General features: G+C 43.5%; 1 protein-coding gene across 1 annotated transcript in view; it reads right to left on the reverse strand.

Annotated features, from left to right (window-relative positions):
- Ube2l3 (ubiquitin conjugating enzyme E2 L3) overlaps positions 1–16830 on the reverse strand; it is a 44764-nt gene that overhangs the window by 7136 nt on the left and 20798 nt on the right. Inside the window, exon 2 of the mRNA XM_028779663.1 lies at positions 15249–15344. Coding sequence (XP_028635496.1) covers positions 15249–15344 — 96 coding nt within the window. The remainder of the gene's footprint in view (positions 1–15248; positions 15345–16830) is intronic.

Consider the following 16830-nt stretch of genomic DNA (forward strand, 5'->3'; position numbering starts at 1 on the left):
CAACCAATCAGGATTTCTAGCTAAGATGCTCAGTAAACTGTGACAAGGTCTGAAATCAATGTCATAATTGCATTATTACAGCCTTACTATTTTTCTAGTAGTATGATAGTTTGAATGGCAATGGCCTCTAATAGCTCATGTTTGAATGCTTGGTATGAAGTTGGTGGAACTGCTAAGGAAAGATTAGGAAGAACGGCCTTGTTGGAGAAAAGTATGTCACTGAGGAAGGGCTTGGGGTTTCCAAAAGCCCATGCCATTCCTAGTTCTCTCTCGCTCTCTCTGCCCTGTTCTTCTGGATCAGATGTAAACTCTCAGCTGCTGCTCCAATCCCCTCCCTGCCTGCCACCCTCTTCCTGTGATGGTCCTAGACTTCCTCCCTAGAACTACAAGCCCCAGCTCATTTTTTCTTCTATATAAACTGCCTTGCTCATAGTCTCTCTTCATGGCAGCAGAAACGTAAATGAGACAGGTAGACTATTTTTATCTTTTTTAGAGTAGATTTTAGTAAAGCTGAAAGTGCTGAAAAAATCCCAGAGGCCCAATATTTCCTCATTATCAACGTTCTTCATTAAGAAGGTGAAATGTTGCCGGGCAGTAGTGGCACACACCTTTAATCCCAGCACTTGGGAGGCAGAGGCAGGTGGATTTCTGAGTTCATGGCCAGCCTGGTCTACAGAGTAAGTTCCAGGACAGCCAGGGCTACACAGAGAAACCCTGTCTCGAAAAACAACAACAACAACAACAACAAAAAAGGTGACATGTTATTATCCATGAACCTACACTGCACTTCTTTATCACTTGGAGGCCATAGGTCATAGTAGGTTTATCAGTTTTGCATAGTTATACCTTAGAACTTGAATCCTACATTGTAGAGCTGCTATGATCTGAATGTGTATATCCTCCCCAAATTCACCCATAAAAAGCATCAGCGTTGGCTCAGTGGGTAAAAGTACTTGCAACACAAACATGGCAACCTGAGTTAGAGCCTCAGAACCATATGGCAGAAAGAGAGAACTGATTCCACAGAAGTCTGTGTACTGTAGCAAATATGCCTATTTTTTCCCTCTCTCACACACATACTAAACTAATAATAAATAAAAATTTAAAACAACAAAACTAAATCATCAGGGCTAAAAGTGTAGTTTGGTGGCAGAGGTTCAGTCCTTGGCAGCAACATGAGCATATACACACCCACTCATCAATGCCAGGCACATCAAGATATGGGTCCCTTATGAAAGAGATACCTAGAGGGCTAAAAATATCCTTTTCTCTAACCAAAACACTAAGAACCATCAAACACTGTGTCTGTCAATGACTTGAACTAACACTTCTCAGCTTCTCTCTGGTACTAAGAAAAATGTTTCTGTTGCTTATACGTCATACCTTTGACGGCATTTTTTTTTAACAGTAGTCTGAATAAATATAGATAGGTTTCTGAGTGGCTTCTTCCATAATGTGCAATTAGCTCATGTACTTAGTGCTAAGTGATATTTGTCTGGAAATCTTGATAATCATAAATAACCCTACTACAGAGATATCTCTGGGTAGGTTTCTGTCCAGATAAAAAAGAACAAAGAACACCATTGTTGGCTCGTGTTGCAAGAGTATGTTTGGTTTTATATAAAGTTATCTGTATTTTCTTCTTCACTGGGACTAAGTCCCAAAATAACTTAAAAAGGCTTAAATTAGCACATAGTTCTCATTAATGTAGATAAAGAAACAGAAAGCAGAGGGAGGCCCAGATTAAAACCCACAAAGCACACTCCTAGTGACTTACTTCCACCAGCCAAGCCCAGCCTCCTAAAAGTTCCACAGTCCTCCACAAATAGTGCCACCAGTTTGATAGTGAGGCTGTGGAAGGTACATTTTTAAAGATGTATGTGTGTATGCACACAATGTGTGGGTAGCTAGAGAAGCCAGAGAGGGTGTCAGATACCTTGAGCTAGAGTCAGAGATGGTTTTGAACTCCTGGATGTGTGCAGTAAACCATTTTCCCAGCCCCTGTAGAAGGTATTTCAACCATCTTCCAGAGTTCCATCTGTAAAGCTCTGGCAATGACTGTTGCTTCAGTCTTGCCAGCACTTAAAGCTACCGATATGTTTTATTATCAGCATATTAAGAGATGTGGAGTGGCACCTCACTATTGTTTCAAGTTTCTCTCAATGACAAATGATATTGTTTGTCATCTGTCTACTTCTGTCTTTAAATAGTTTTCTGTAACACCGTGTGGGTGTTTATGTGTGGGCACACATGGGTGTACACGTGGAGGGGAGGACAGGTAGGGATCAGTTTTTTTCTTCCACCTGTGGGTTCCAGGGAAGTAAAGTCATGACACCAGCCTTGGCAGGAAACACCCTTACCCACTCAAACATCTCACCAGGACTCTTTTTTTTTTTTTTTGCTCCCTCCCCTCTATGCAGATGAAGCTAGCTTTGAACTTACAATATTCCTCTTTTCCCTGAGCCCTGAAATTATAGGTATACACCACCATGTCTAGCTGATGTCACAAGTACCTTACCCTGTCTCTCTTTTTTTTTTTTTTGGTTTTTCGAGATAGGGTTTCTCTGTGTAGCCTGGCTGTCCTGGAACTCACTCTGTAGCTAGCTGATGCCTAGCAATTATAGGTATACGCCACCATGTCTAGTTGATGTCACAAGTACCTTACCCTGTCTCTTTTTTTTGTTTTGTTTTTGTTTTTGTTTTTTTTTGAGACAGGGTTTCTCTGTATAGCCCTGGCTGTCCTGGAACTCACTCTGTAGACCAGGCTGGCCTCGAACTCAGAAATCTACCTGCCTCTGCATCCCAAGTGCTGTGATTAAAGGTGTGTGCCACCACCGCCCGGCTCCCTGTCTCATTTTTAAAAGAAGAGAAGGCCCAGGTCAGGATACCCCTAAAAATACTAGGCTCAAGCCCTAGCCTTCCAAGTGCCTAGAAGTAAAGGTGCACATCACTAAACTTTGCCTGTACATCTTCATTTGTGAGTTACGATTTTGTTGTTATTGCTATTTTACATTTCGTTGTCTCTTCTTTTCCTCCCAGAGATAACGGTTTTAAATTGTGTATGTGCCAGCATGTGCATACAGAGATTAGCAGAGAACCTGTCAAGTCAATTCTCTCCTACCCTGTCCCTCAAATGTCCCTCTCAAGGTCCCTAAAATGAACTCTTTGGCCTTTCGTCATCCCTCCTCCCCTCCAGAACTAAGGAACCCTCCATCTGTACTGGTTTCCTTTATATCTGGCCTCTCTGGTTTGTAAGACATATCCATCCAGGAGCACAGTGGCAACCCTACTTCATCCCACCTCCTCCCAGCAGGGACTGAACTCTGTTCTTGATCAGGCTGAAGAGTAAGTACACTTAACTCAAGGATCTATCCTGAGGGGCCAGCAGTCAAAACTTCATACTTCTGGGCCCATAATTTGCAGATTGGAGGAGAAATTATAAAAGGATGCATGATACTCACACATGGTGCTAAAGCTTCATGTGTTTACCTTATTTTTAGGAGAATTGTGTTGATGGTGGAGAGATACACTCAGATACTTACTCTCATTTCCTCAAGGCAAACTTTGATGCAAAGTTCTTATCCAACATCATAACTCTGCCTCCCTGTTTTCCAGTGTGTTCTGCTATTCCCAATGGTTCCATTTCCTTACTATAAAATTCCGAAAGTTCTTCACCAGACAAGTTTTACTTTTAGAAGTATTTTCTTTTTTTATGAAGCTATGAATAGAGCCACCAGAACAAATAACCCAATACAGAGCATACTAAGTGATGGTAGGTTTTGAAACTGGTACTCTGCTCAATGGTTGTGATGGTTTGTATATGCTTGGCCCAGGGAGTGGCACTATTAGAAGGTGTGGCCCTGTTGGAATAGGTATGTCACTGTGGGTGTGGGCTAAAAGACCCTCATCCTAGCTGCCTGGAAGTCAGTATTCTGCTATCAGCCTCCAGATGAAGATGTAGAACTCTCAGCTCTGCCTGTACCGTGCCTGCCTAGCTGATGCCACCATGCTCCTACCTTGATGATAATGGACTGAACCTCTGAACCTGTAAGCTAGCCCCAAATACATGTTGTTCAAGACTTGCCTTGGTCATGGTTTCTGTTCACAGCAGTAAAACCTTAAGACAGAAGTTGGTACCGGGAAGTGGGTATTGCTGTGATAGGCCTGACCATGCTTTTGTTTGGAAGAACGTGGATTTTGGGACTTTGGATTTGGAAAGCCATGGAATAATTTAAGTGGGGTTTCATGGGCCATCCTAGTTGGAATATGGAAGACTTTATTGATGAGAGTGATTTGAACTGTGCGGACCTGGCCCAAGTGGTTTCAGAGGAGAAGAATTTCAGTATGTGGCCTAGAGACTGTTTTTGTGGTATTTTGGTGAAGAATGTGGCTGCTTTTTGCCATTGTCTGAAGAGTCTGCCTGAAGCTAAGGTGAAGAGACTCAGATTAATTGCATTGACAAAGGAAGTCTCAGAGACGCCCATCAAAGATTTTGTTCTCTGGTTAAGTCTCATGAAGAGTGTTTTGAACAAGTACAGCAAGCTTAGAAAGGAAAAATATAAAATACACCGTTCAAGTATTAAAGGGGCACCAGGAAGTGAAATGGAAAAGAACCCTCTGTTCTAGGGGGTAACGATTAAGGGATTTGGGTGCAAGCTCCTACCCAGCCCAGCCGAGTGTAGCTCCAGACATGGTGGTGCACACCTTTAATCCAGGAGACAAAGCCGTGCAGACCTCGCAGTTCAAGGTCAGTCTACAGAGGAGGGAGAAAGCTGGTAACAGGATGTGGGGGGGGGGTGGTGAGGGGGCATGTTCCAGCCCCAGAAAGCAGCAGAACCTGGCAGCTTCAGCCATGTGGCTCTAGCTTTAGAGTGAAAAAAATAGAAGGGACTACTGGGACAATGGATGCTGGTTAGCTGGAGCTAAGAAATTAGTGGTGATTAAGAGACCAGCATCACTGAGGTGAAATCTTCTGGGAAGTGTTTTCTGAAAGCACAAAGAAGCTGTGTGCCAGAAATACCCAAGGTTGTACCTCATGCTGCCGCTGTTCTTGGTAATGTGTAAGAGTCACCCAGGTGGCATGAAGGGGCCATGGAGAGCAGCTGCATCTTGGCACTGTGAGAGGCCATGGAAGGTCACTGGTGAAGGTGCAGCCTCAGTTGTAGTTGACAGTCCAGGACTGAAGGGGTCATGCAGAGGATTTGAGGCTTGGCACCAAAGACAGCCTATGAGAGGCTATTGGTGAAGCCTAGTTGCAGTGGAAGACTGTATTGGAGTGTATTGGAGATGCCAGCACCATGGAAGGATCACCACCAACAGCAGCAGTGGAGTGGATCAACCTGAGCTTAGAGTGATACAGAGGACAGAGCTGGAGAAGTGACACCAGCCCTTTGGAGGACCCCAGAAGATCATGTGTGGATCCCAGACATAGGAACAAGAAAGGGGGGTGGGGTGGAGGCGTGTTTTTGTTGGAGAGATGGCTCAGCAGTTAAGAGCACTGTCTGTTCTTCCAGAGGTCCTGAGTTCAATTCACAGCAACCACATGGTGGCTCACAACCATCTGTAATGAGCTCTGGTGCCCTCTCTGGCCTGCAGGATACATGTACGCAGAATACTGTATACATAATAAATAAATAAATCTTAAAAAAGAAAGAGAGAGAGGGGGGAGGGGGGAGGGAGAGAGAAACAAGAAGCTATAACACTGAAGTTGCCTTAGAGACCCCAAGGTGTTAGACATGCCAGAGGAAAGCTGCTAACAGGAAGTGGAACCAGCTCAGGAGAAAGAAGTGTGTTGCAGTTAACAAAGATGAAAAAGGAGTTGGAGATCTGAAGACTGCTTTGACATCAGACATGGAGATGCAGAGTTTGGAATTAGACCAGCTGGTTCCCTGTCTTGATTTGAGGATTACAGTTAAGTGACTGGATGGATCTCAGAAGAGACTCTGGACTTTTAACATTCTTGAGACTGCTATAGGCTATGGGGACTTCGGAAGTTGAACTAAATGTATTTTTCATTGTTCTATGTTTAGGAATGGCCCCCATAGACTCATGTGTTTGAACAATCCTATAGGGACCAGGGAGTAGAATGTGATGGTTTATATATGCCCAGCCTAGGGAGTGGCACTATTAGAAGGTGCAGCCCTGTTGGTGTGGGCTATAAGACCTTCACCCTAGCTGCCTGGAAGTCAGTCTTCCACTAGCGCCTTCAGATGAAGATGTAGAACTCTCAGCTCTGCCTGCACCATGCCTGCCTAGATGCCACCATGCCCCTACGTTGATAATAAATGACAGAACCTCTGAACCTATAAGCCAGCCCAATTAAATGTCCTTTTTAAGAGTTGCCTTGGTCATGGAGTCCATACTTCATCCTACCTCCATATACCCTGGGCCTAAATAGAAACTCTGTAGCAAACAGATGTACCCATTGGCAGTTGAGACTGATATGTATCCAGTCTCCAGATTCCTATACTCTAACTCCAACCAAGGACAGGAGGCAATGAATGATGTCTTCAGGAAGATAGGTGTAGGCTGAGCGAAAGAAGGGAAAGGCCTTCTAGTAGATAGAGGGCTAAACCTGACTAGGGTGTCAGGTTGAAGAGAATAGCACAGGACATGCTGGGAGGATGTGAACAGGTAGCTGGCTAAGAAGTTGCTAAGACTGTAAGTTGTATCCTAAATCAAGGTGCTGAATACACACAGAGACACTGCCAGGCAGGCTGGTTGGGAATATGGAGAAATACTGACTAGCCAGAAGGGGGAAAACTCACAGGAAAGTCAAGTATGCCTGTGTATAGAAGGCAGCCCTGCATTGCTAGAAATAACAGGCCTCTTTCTCTCTCTATTGCTAGAAATAACAGCTCGCGCTCTTCTCTCTCTCTCTCTCTCTCTCTCTCTCTCTCTCTCTCTCTCTCTCTCTCTCTCTCTCTCTCTCTCATTCAAAATTCATCCCACCAAACCTTCTCAATTCCACTGCTTAAAAATAATCATAAGTGGCACACGCCTTTAATCCCAGCACTTGGGAGGCAGAGGCAGGCGGATTTCTGAGTTCGACGCCAGCCTGGTCTACAGAGTGAGTTCCAGGACAGCCAAGGCTACACAGAGAAACCCTGTCTCGGGGGAAAAAAAAAATCATAAATTATGCTTGTTTGGCTATTTATCATCTGTGTGACTGACTGTGCATGTGGAGGTCAGGAAAGCATTTTCTCCTTCCATCACAATGTAGGCTTGGTTCCAGGAACTTTTACCTGCTAAGCCACATTTTACCAAAACTTCAATTCCCTCTTTAAGGAACACAGTTTTCTAGACCAATGAAAAGGCTTGTCTTGTCTGTATTCTACTGCTCCACTGAGGATGGCTAACTTTTTACCACACTGTGTTTGGTTTTTAGGAGAGAATGAAAGAGATGAAGTGAGGAGACAGCTGACCAAAGCCAACTGTTTATGTTGCTTTAGCCACATGAAAACAGCTTGCTCCTATAGACTACTGGCTGGTAAGAGCTGCTAAATGTCTTCACTCAGCATCTAGGGCTGATCAAACTTCTGTTTCATGCTTCTTATGCTATGTGCAAGAAGCTGGAAGGTTGAGAGGGGCCACATGTTCCTGTTAGCAAAGGTCAGGACAATGAGAAACTAAACTTGTGAAATCCCCTGTGCCAGACACAAGGAAAAAGAGACTCTTTTTGCTACAAGAGTAAAGGTTCTCCTTACCAACTGCTCACAGACAAGCTCACCTAAATAACTACTATGAGCTTCTTTCCCTGCTGTACTGGTTTGAGTAGAAATGACACCATACGCTCGGAGAGTTGACTGTTCGGCCACCAGAGAGTGGCACTACTAGGAAGTGTAGCCATATGGAGTACATGTGACCGATGTGGAAGAAGGGCGTGAGGGGGGAAGAAGAGGAATTTCTAACACTCAAGCCAGGCCCAGTTTCCCTCCCTCTCTCCTCTTCTCTCTTCCCACCCCTCTCTCTTTCTGCTAACTGCTAATCCAGATGTAGAAGTCTTAGCTCCTTCTCTATACCATGGCTGCCTGTGTGCCGGCATGCTTGCCACCATGATGATAATGAACTGAACCTCTAGGGACTGGAGAGATGGCTCAGTGGTTAAGAGCACTGACTGCACTTCCAGAGGTCCTGAGTTCAAATCCCAGCAACCACATGGTGGCTCACAACCATCTGTATGAGATCTGATGCCCTCTTCTGGTGTGTCTGAAGACAGCTACAGTGTATTCATATATAATAAATAAATAAACTAAAAAAAAAAAAAAAAGAAACTGAACCTCTAAAACTGTAGGCCAGCCCTAATTAAATGTTGCTTTATAAAAGTTGTTGTGGTCATGGTGTCTTTTCACAGTAATAAAATCCTAACTAAGACACTTATGTAGGCAAAGACATGGCTCTGGTATGTGTAAATTACAGTCTAGGGGGACAAAAAGTGCAGCCTACATTGCCCTAGTATCAAGATCAAAGGAACTGCAACCATGTCCAGCTTGACCAAGTTATTTTTTTGTGAAGTGCTTAAAATTAAAACTGTCTGTCTGCTGGGTAAAGTTGCTGAAATAGTTACAATTCTCATCCCTGCAACAAAATAAGACAACTTGGGGGATGATTTCCTTTAGGTCTCAGTGACAGGGAGATCAGTCTATCATAGCAGGATAGAAACAGCAGAGAGGAAGCAGGTATGGGGAAAATACTGCCCTCAGTTTTCCTGTCCTTCTCCATCCAGCTCACAATGCCATCAGCCAACTCAGCCTTGGTCATGCAGCTTAGTCCTCACTGGAAATGTGTATATTCATAGTCATATTCCCTCCCCTCTTCCCCCCCCACACACCCTCAGGTGATTTAAAATCCAGTCAAGCTCACAATGAAGATGAACTACCACAGGCTTAAAGGGCAAAAGTAAAAACTTGACATTCTAGAGCTAAACTTGTCCAGTACAAAGGCAGCTAAAACACTGGGTCACTAAGGAGAAAACAATCTTTTACACAATTTTTAGGAATTTACTCCTCAAGATATTTCACATGCACACACATTAGTTAACTTTTTTCAACTTTAAGTGTATGTGTCTGTGTGTTTGCATAACAGATGTGTATGAGTATCCATTGAAGCTAGAAGGAGGTGTTGGACTCCCTGGAGCTCCGAACAGGTGGCTGTGAACTGTTCAAGTCAGGCTTAGTCCAGTGTCTAGCTCTCTTTTTGCTGCCTGTGGATCCAGATCCATATGTCAAACTCTCTATTTCTCTAGCACCATAATATCTGCCCGAATGCTGCCGTGCTTCCTGCCTTGACAACAATGGACTAAACCTCTGAAACTGTAAGCGAATCTCAATTAAATGCTTTCCTTTATAAGAGCTGCCAATGGTCAGCCAGGCATAGTGCTGCACATCTTTAATCACAGAATTTGGAAGGCGGGGTAGTCAGATTCTGAGTTTAAGGACAGCCTGGTCTACACAGTAAGTTCCAGGACTGCCAGGGCTACATAGTGATTCCCTCTCTGGAGAAAAAAAAAAAAAAAAATAGAAAAAGAAAAAAGAGTAGGAAACTTGGCAGACTACAGGCAAACATGGAACTGGAGAAGGAACTGAAATGTCCACATCTTGATCTGAAGATAGCAGAAGGAGATTGTTCCACTGGGCATGGCTTAAGCATATATGAGACCTAAAAGCCCACTTCACAATGACACACTTCCTCCAACATCGCCACAGCTATTTCAAAAAGTCCACACCTCCTAATAGTGCTACTCTCTATGTGAATATGAGGGCCAATTACATTTAAACTACCACAGACAGTATACAAGCTTATAATTCTAATACTCAGTGATTTCAGGAAGCTTAGGAAGAGGGACAGAGAATTCAAGGCCACCCTAAGTGCTGCTGGGATTAATTAAATATTTAACAGACGGCACCCCATGTGGGGGCACCAATTTGTTGTTGGAATTTCCAACCCCAATAAGCCCATATAAAAAACATGCAATCTAGTTATTATAATTATAAGCTATAAGCCTAGATCTAACACTATACTAACTTATTCCCAGCTCTAAGACCCCTTGTTACTTGTGGTTTCTCCTGGCCATGTGGTTTTGGTCCATCGTGGCTTCCTCCTCTTCTTCAGTCCTCTCTCCTTCCCCTCTCGTCCTTTTCCCTTCTACCTACCTGCCCCACTCTCAAACCTCCAGTCCCAGTCACAGGCCTTTCCCCTCCACTAGCCAGTCACAGGCTCTAGCCTTTACTGACCAAGTCAAATAGGTAGAAAGTTTACACGAGATCACCTGACTTCTTTTGAGGAAACAGAATTAACATCAGAATACAAACAGCATCAGGACAACCCACAACACAAAACATATAAAACCTTTTAACAACAGAAACACAAATACATACACAAAACACACACACACACACCCTTATTTTATAAATATTTATTTATAAACAGCATAGCAATAATAAAAACATTTTAGGCTGGAAAGATGGTTAAGAATACTGGTTGTTCTTCCAGATGACCTGGGTTAGACTCCCAGTATCCACATGACAGCTCACAATTTCTAACTCTAGTTCTAGGGGATCCAACACCCTCCCATAGACATCCAGGCAGGCAAAACACCAACATATCACTGCCTCCCCCCTCCCCCCAAAAAAACAAACCAACAACAACGTTTCTATATAACTTCACTAAAATGTTGATGATTTTCTGTCCTTTCTTAATCTATCTGTTCTAGAACAAGTCTCACTTGCAAATGCTGTCATTATCCACATTTGCAAGTCTGACAAGCAAGACAGTAGCTGAATAACCAGCCTAAAATCCCTAAACTACTCAGGCTCTCTCTCCTTTAATGTAATCTATAATACTTGCAAGTATCCAGATTTGTGTCTTCTGTGGAACCTTGAATCAAAGCCAATCAAGCAAATGCACCAGTGTTTCAAATGCCTGCTATAACCTGTATTTGTCTGAGGTCTCATGTGGGATGAACATCCAAATAAAATGGCAGGCTACCCTGTAAGTTTGGAAAAGGGTAAAACATTTCAGATTCTTCATTTCTTGCCACCAATCTCCAAGCCACCAAGCCATTTTATTACAGTTAAATCCAAGAGGAAACTTTTTGTCATCCGGCACCAAATTATCTACGGTCTTCTTACCCTTTTTGAGGGGGTGGGGGTGGGTCTTGCTATAGCCATCTGGCTTCTAATTTAGAGCTGTGTCTCCCTCTGGCTGAAATTAAAATTGTGCATCACCACACCCAGCTCCTATTCTTTCTACATGGCACCCCTTCAAGAATCCCCAGACTCCATTCTACCTCTCGTCTTCCTCCTCTGAATCTACCACTGACCCTAGAAATAAAGTCAGGACAAGTCTCTAGCTCCCTGACATAGAACAGTCTAATACCTTGTATCTCAACCAGGTAAAAGACCCTGTCATAAACAAAAGTAGCATCCGTCCTGGATATCCAAATGTCCTAATGACATCAGCAAGTTTTCAGATTTTGTTACCAATGGAAAAAGGCTTTTAAATGGGACAATGCTCATACGAACCATTGACCTTCAGTAGGCTCATATCACAACATTACTTTCTTTCTTTCTTTCTTTTTTTTTTTTGGCTTTTCGAGACAGGGTTTCTCTGTGTAGCCCTGGCTGTCCTGGAACTCACTCTGTAGACCAGGCTGGCGTCAGAAATCCGCCTGCTTCTGCCTCCCAAGTGCTGGGATTAAAGGCGTGCGCCACCACTGCCCGGCTACAACATTACTTTCTTAGTCTGAAGACTTTCTCCATGATCTAACAAAAGCACAAATGGCAGACTGGGCCCATATATGTTGCTAATTAAATTAAATGTCAAGCCTGGGGCATTTGGCCTGAGGTAGCACTCTTCCCAAGATACACAGGACATGACATGGCACTGCCCAGACAAGCTGAAAGAGTACACATTCCTTCTATTGTTCAAGATTCAACCTCCATATTTACCAAACAACATTCTTTACTACCATAAAAACCTATATTCTCATTTAAGACATGAGATATAAATATAGAGAAGAAAACAAAATAGGAGAGATCCAACTCCCCTAACCTCCAATAAGTACAAAATGACATATACAACACATGATCCATAGAATAAATAAAATGTAAAAACATATTTCACATATACATAAAGACAAAAAAGAGAAGACAATAAAAAAATGAAGCCTCAAAACACAAAATGTCAATAAAAATTGGCAAAATTAAAAAAGAAATATATACTCAAAAAATAGTTCTAAAATGAGCTGGGCAATGGTGGTGAATGCCTTTAATCCTGGTACTTGGGAAGCTGAGTTCAAGGCCAATCTGGTCTACAGAGAGTGTTCCAGACAGCCAGGACTACACAAAGAAACCCTGTCCCGCAAAACCAAAAAGATCTAATGTGCTGGAGCCTTCAATTCCCTACTTCTAAAGCCCTAGAAAAGATGACATTGTTATGGTCCTAACACTCAGAAGGCTGAGATAGGTGGTCAAATGGGCTATATAATTTCAGGGCAGCCAGGACTATGTAGAGACTCAATATTAATTAATTAATTAACTGATTAATTAATTAAAATTAATTTAATGGTGGTACTGGAGAAATGCCTCAAAAGTTAAGAGGACTTATTATTCTTACAGAGGATCTAGGTTTGGTTCTCAACACCCATGGGGCAGCTAACTAAATTCTGAGGGAATCCAAAGCCCTCTTCTGGCCTCTGAGGACAATAGGCATGAACATTGTGCACAGACATACATGTAGGCAAAACACTCATATATAACAAAAATACTAAAGGGACAGGACAATGAACTTAGTGATAGAGCATTTACATCCACAAAGTTCTAGGTTAAGTCCCCAGTGCCTCAAAAGACAGATAAGTGAACCAGAGCTGCATGGTACTGAGGCACCTTCTGTAAAAGTGTCACTCGGCCACTTCACCCCTTGAGTGCTTCAGCCAGGCTTAAGGACTAAGGATCAGCATCTTCCTATAAAATGGAAGGGTAGGAAAGAATACAGATTGAAGTGCCATGATTTTATTAGCTAAGTCTACTTTCACTCTAAGTGGGTAGACTTCAGGTGAACTTAAATAGAAAATTCCTGTGGGGGCCTATTCCCTGTGATGCAAAAGAACTAAGCCCAGGGGAGGAATCACAGACAATAACTATCCTGAGGAAAGAAGAAATACCCTGGACAATGATCACAGCAGGGAAATGGGGCAATGAAAAGATTTGAGCAGCCCCTGCCACAGTTGGCACTGGAGTGCAGCTGCTTCAAATGAAGGCAAATCTTTGGCACCTAGATACTTCCATATCCTCAAAGCACACACTAGGATTTGACTAGCCAATCTTGTACCATAATAAGCCCTCTGACCACTATGTCATAGGTTCAGCCAGGACCTTGGTGTGAGCTGCTGGCAGTTTGCTGACAGTGACCTGACACAATAACACTATCCCAGCCTTGCCACTTAAAACCAGTTCATTCATTCATTCCTCTCTTTTTTCCAAAGAACCATGGGTCAGTCATTGACATTTTAGTAATATACAATCTCAATTAGAAAAGGGACAGAGAGATGGATCAGATGACTCTGACTGTCCCATGTAATTCTGACAGGTCATACAGGTTAGAGCTATAGACACAGGCCAGCCCCTAGTAGCTAAGGGCTTCCCAGCGACTCTCCCTGTGTGCTGAGCCCAACCAACTTCAAGCAAAACAAACAAACCAAAAGAAAAAAAAAACCTCAGAAGATTTATTTCTACATCTAGACTAGAAGCTCCCAGATTTAAAATCATCATGCCTGTTTGCTGTCTAATGTTATAATCAGAATCAAGAATAAAGGATCTTCAGTAAGTATACTCTGCAATCTTCCTTGATAAAGATTGCAATCTCTCAATGAGAAAACAACTGTAAGTACCAATGAAAGGTGTGTCTGATACAGGGAAAGAACCTGAGGCTCAGATGGACAAAGGAGAAAAGAAAGAGTGAGTGTGGAAGAAAGAAAGTTGGAGAGCTTATCGATGTAGGTCAACGTCGTAGGCTAAGGTGACTGCAAGTCTCCAATGTCCAAGTGAGGCTATACATCAGACAAAGAGTCCACCTCTAGAGAGAAGGCAAGGGGAGGGAGATGGGTAGAAATCTTTCACGTATAGCAAACAACCTGATGTCAGAAAGGTCTCCAGAAAGCCTGGCGGTGGTGGCGCACGCCTTTAATCCCAGCACTTGGGAGGCAGAGGCAGGCGGATTTCTGAGTTCGAAGCCAGCCTGGTCTACAGAGTGAGTTCCAGGACAGCCAGGGCTACTGGAGAAACCCTGTCTCGAAAAACCAAAAAAAAAAAAAAAAAAAAAAAAAAGAAAAAAAAAGAAAGGTCTCCAGAGATAAAAACAGGAGAAAAAGAGTGAGGAGATATTAGTAGCAAGCCAGCACATATCGAAACTGATTACAGACTTAAGGACTGGGACCCTGGCAAAGGGTGAAAGCTTCCGGAGGCAAGCAAGCATCAGATATGTGACCACTGAGAGGGACTGTGTGTTTGGTGTGAAGCATTTCAAGAGAGTGAAACAAACAGGAAGTTACATGCTGAAGTCAAGTGCAGCTCAAGTCTCCAGAAGGAGAAGGGGGTCAGAGACTATGGAGGAAAAGACACAAAATCAATCAAGAGTGATAGAACTAAGCAAAGTCTTCTTAGGAAGAAGCTGAGCCTGTTGGAAGGTATCCTTGAAGGATGTAGGGCTACTGGGGGCAGACACTGGAGAAGCTTCTGGAAAGCCCAGTAGAGGGAAGAACAACAGAGGCAATTAGGACTAGAGATTGGAGACAAGCCAAGGCACATACTGGAGTGTGGCGCGAATAAAGCACAGGTGTCTGAAAGGTTAGTCACAGACGAAAATCCATGGAGAAACTGTATGGGAAGCCAGCTCTCTACCAAAGCAGACAGACAGGAGTCTCAACCTTATAAACAGGGCAAGTTATTCAAAAGCCAGGGGAATGGGAACAAGAGAAGCAGATGCATACTCCTTTTCCTTTGTAAATAACCACAGATCTGGAAGGTTTGGGGCATCTACATTTTAAAACACCAATGTAAAGCCAGGATTTTACTCAAGAGTACAAGGGCATACTCTATCTTGCTTGTCACCCTGTAGCCACGGCCCACTTCTGCCCTTCTATGGTCTGCTCAGACTAGGAACTTACTGAGGAACACAGAGATATGGCCAGCAGCAGCGGCACACCACCTGAAAGAATAATCTAGTAAAAAGTGGAAGTGTTCAATACTCACAGGAACAATAAGCCCTTGCCAAGTCAATAAATTAGCTTCATCAACCTGGATGTTGCGGAAGTTTTTCATTCCACATTTGCGGATCTCTTCAAGTTCCTGTTGATTAACAAAGCATAAAGAGGTGTCAAGTCAGGGAAAGCACCACACATTCAGATCCCTCCTGACTCCCTCAAATTAAACCAGGTGACAACATCACTAACGACAACATTTTCATGAGGACTAGAATACACCGCATCAGGTTAGGAAGCATGCAGCCAGGGTAGTCCCATCTGCGGTGTCATTGCCTCTAAGACCCATGCCCCAGACCAAGCCAAGGCCCAATCTCAAATAACTCATTTAACACAACGAGGGAACCATGAATCTACAGATATAACACCCTCCTCTTTGGGCTGGTCGTACTGCCTGTTTAAATACCCTCAGCAGAGCCAGCTATGGTAGCTCACACTTGGAATTCCAATACTTGGGAGAACAGCACAGATGGACTGCTGTGGGTTCAGGCCAGCTAGGGCTGCAAAGTGAGACTTTTACCAGGGGGAGGGGAGAATAACTGAAAATAAACAAAAAAGTAACTGTCCCCCAGCAACTACACAGGGGTAAACATGCAACAGGGGCCTACAGAGCTAACTATTTCTAGCACTAGCTGTGTACAGGAAGTTGAGGCTATAAAAATGAATGAGCCTGGGTCTAGAAGGCAAGGAAAGGCCAATGGATACCCACAAATCTTTCCTACCTAACACTTTAAGTTGAAATTTCAGAACTCCATCCCAGGATGTGCACAGGCAAAGAGCACAACCAACCAGTCTACAACACTGAGCCTTAGTTTCTTCAGCTATCAACAGCACGGTAAGTCAAGGAGCTAGAAACCACATCATAACAACTTAAACTAGGAGGGTTCTCCTAAACAATGTAGCAATGTCCCTTCTCTGAGAAACAAGGACCACCACAACTAGGACTGTTTCAGAATCCGGTGTAAATGTCTTTACATTGTCTGTCACTTGGTTTTCCACTGTGTATCAGCCCTATGTTCACCACCACTTCCCCAACACCAATGAACATACAGAAGGCATTTTATTAACCCATGTCACCCAGCATGTACCATGACTCATGCCCACACATACATGGTCACATCCTACAAGCCTGCCACTCCCCACTACCTCAATCAGGCCTCACAACCAATCGAATGATGGCCTCTCATACACCCAAGATGCCGTCTCACCTACAACATAAACGTCAGCCCTGTCTCATCTAGGAGGCTCCATCTTCTCTGTCCCGACTCACATGACCTCTAATACAGGAAAGTCCTCTCCTTATGCAGCCATGGTTCACAATGACAAATGTCACCATATTGGCTCCTATGTCACCAAAACCAAAAAATCCTTAGCACCACACATTCCCATAATGGCACACCAGTTTGTAAGGCACAGTAGGGCAAGGAAAGCTGAAGGGGTAATGTTATTGAGGTCTAACTCAGAAAGGACTGCAGAGGAGGACACACTGAAGGAATGTATAAATCGGTGTCTCACAGAGTACTGTCTGTTTATCAACCTCAGGTGCCTACCATAAGCAACCTGAACCAACTCTG

This window comes from Grammomys surdaster, unplaced genomic scaffold, assembly GCF_004785775.1.
Source record: "Grammomys surdaster isolate TR1022 unplaced genomic scaffold, NIH_TR_1.0 358, whole genome shotgun sequence".
NCBI classification, from domain to species: domain Eukaryota; kingdom Metazoa; phylum Chordata; class Mammalia; order Rodentia; family Muridae; genus Grammomys; species Grammomys surdaster.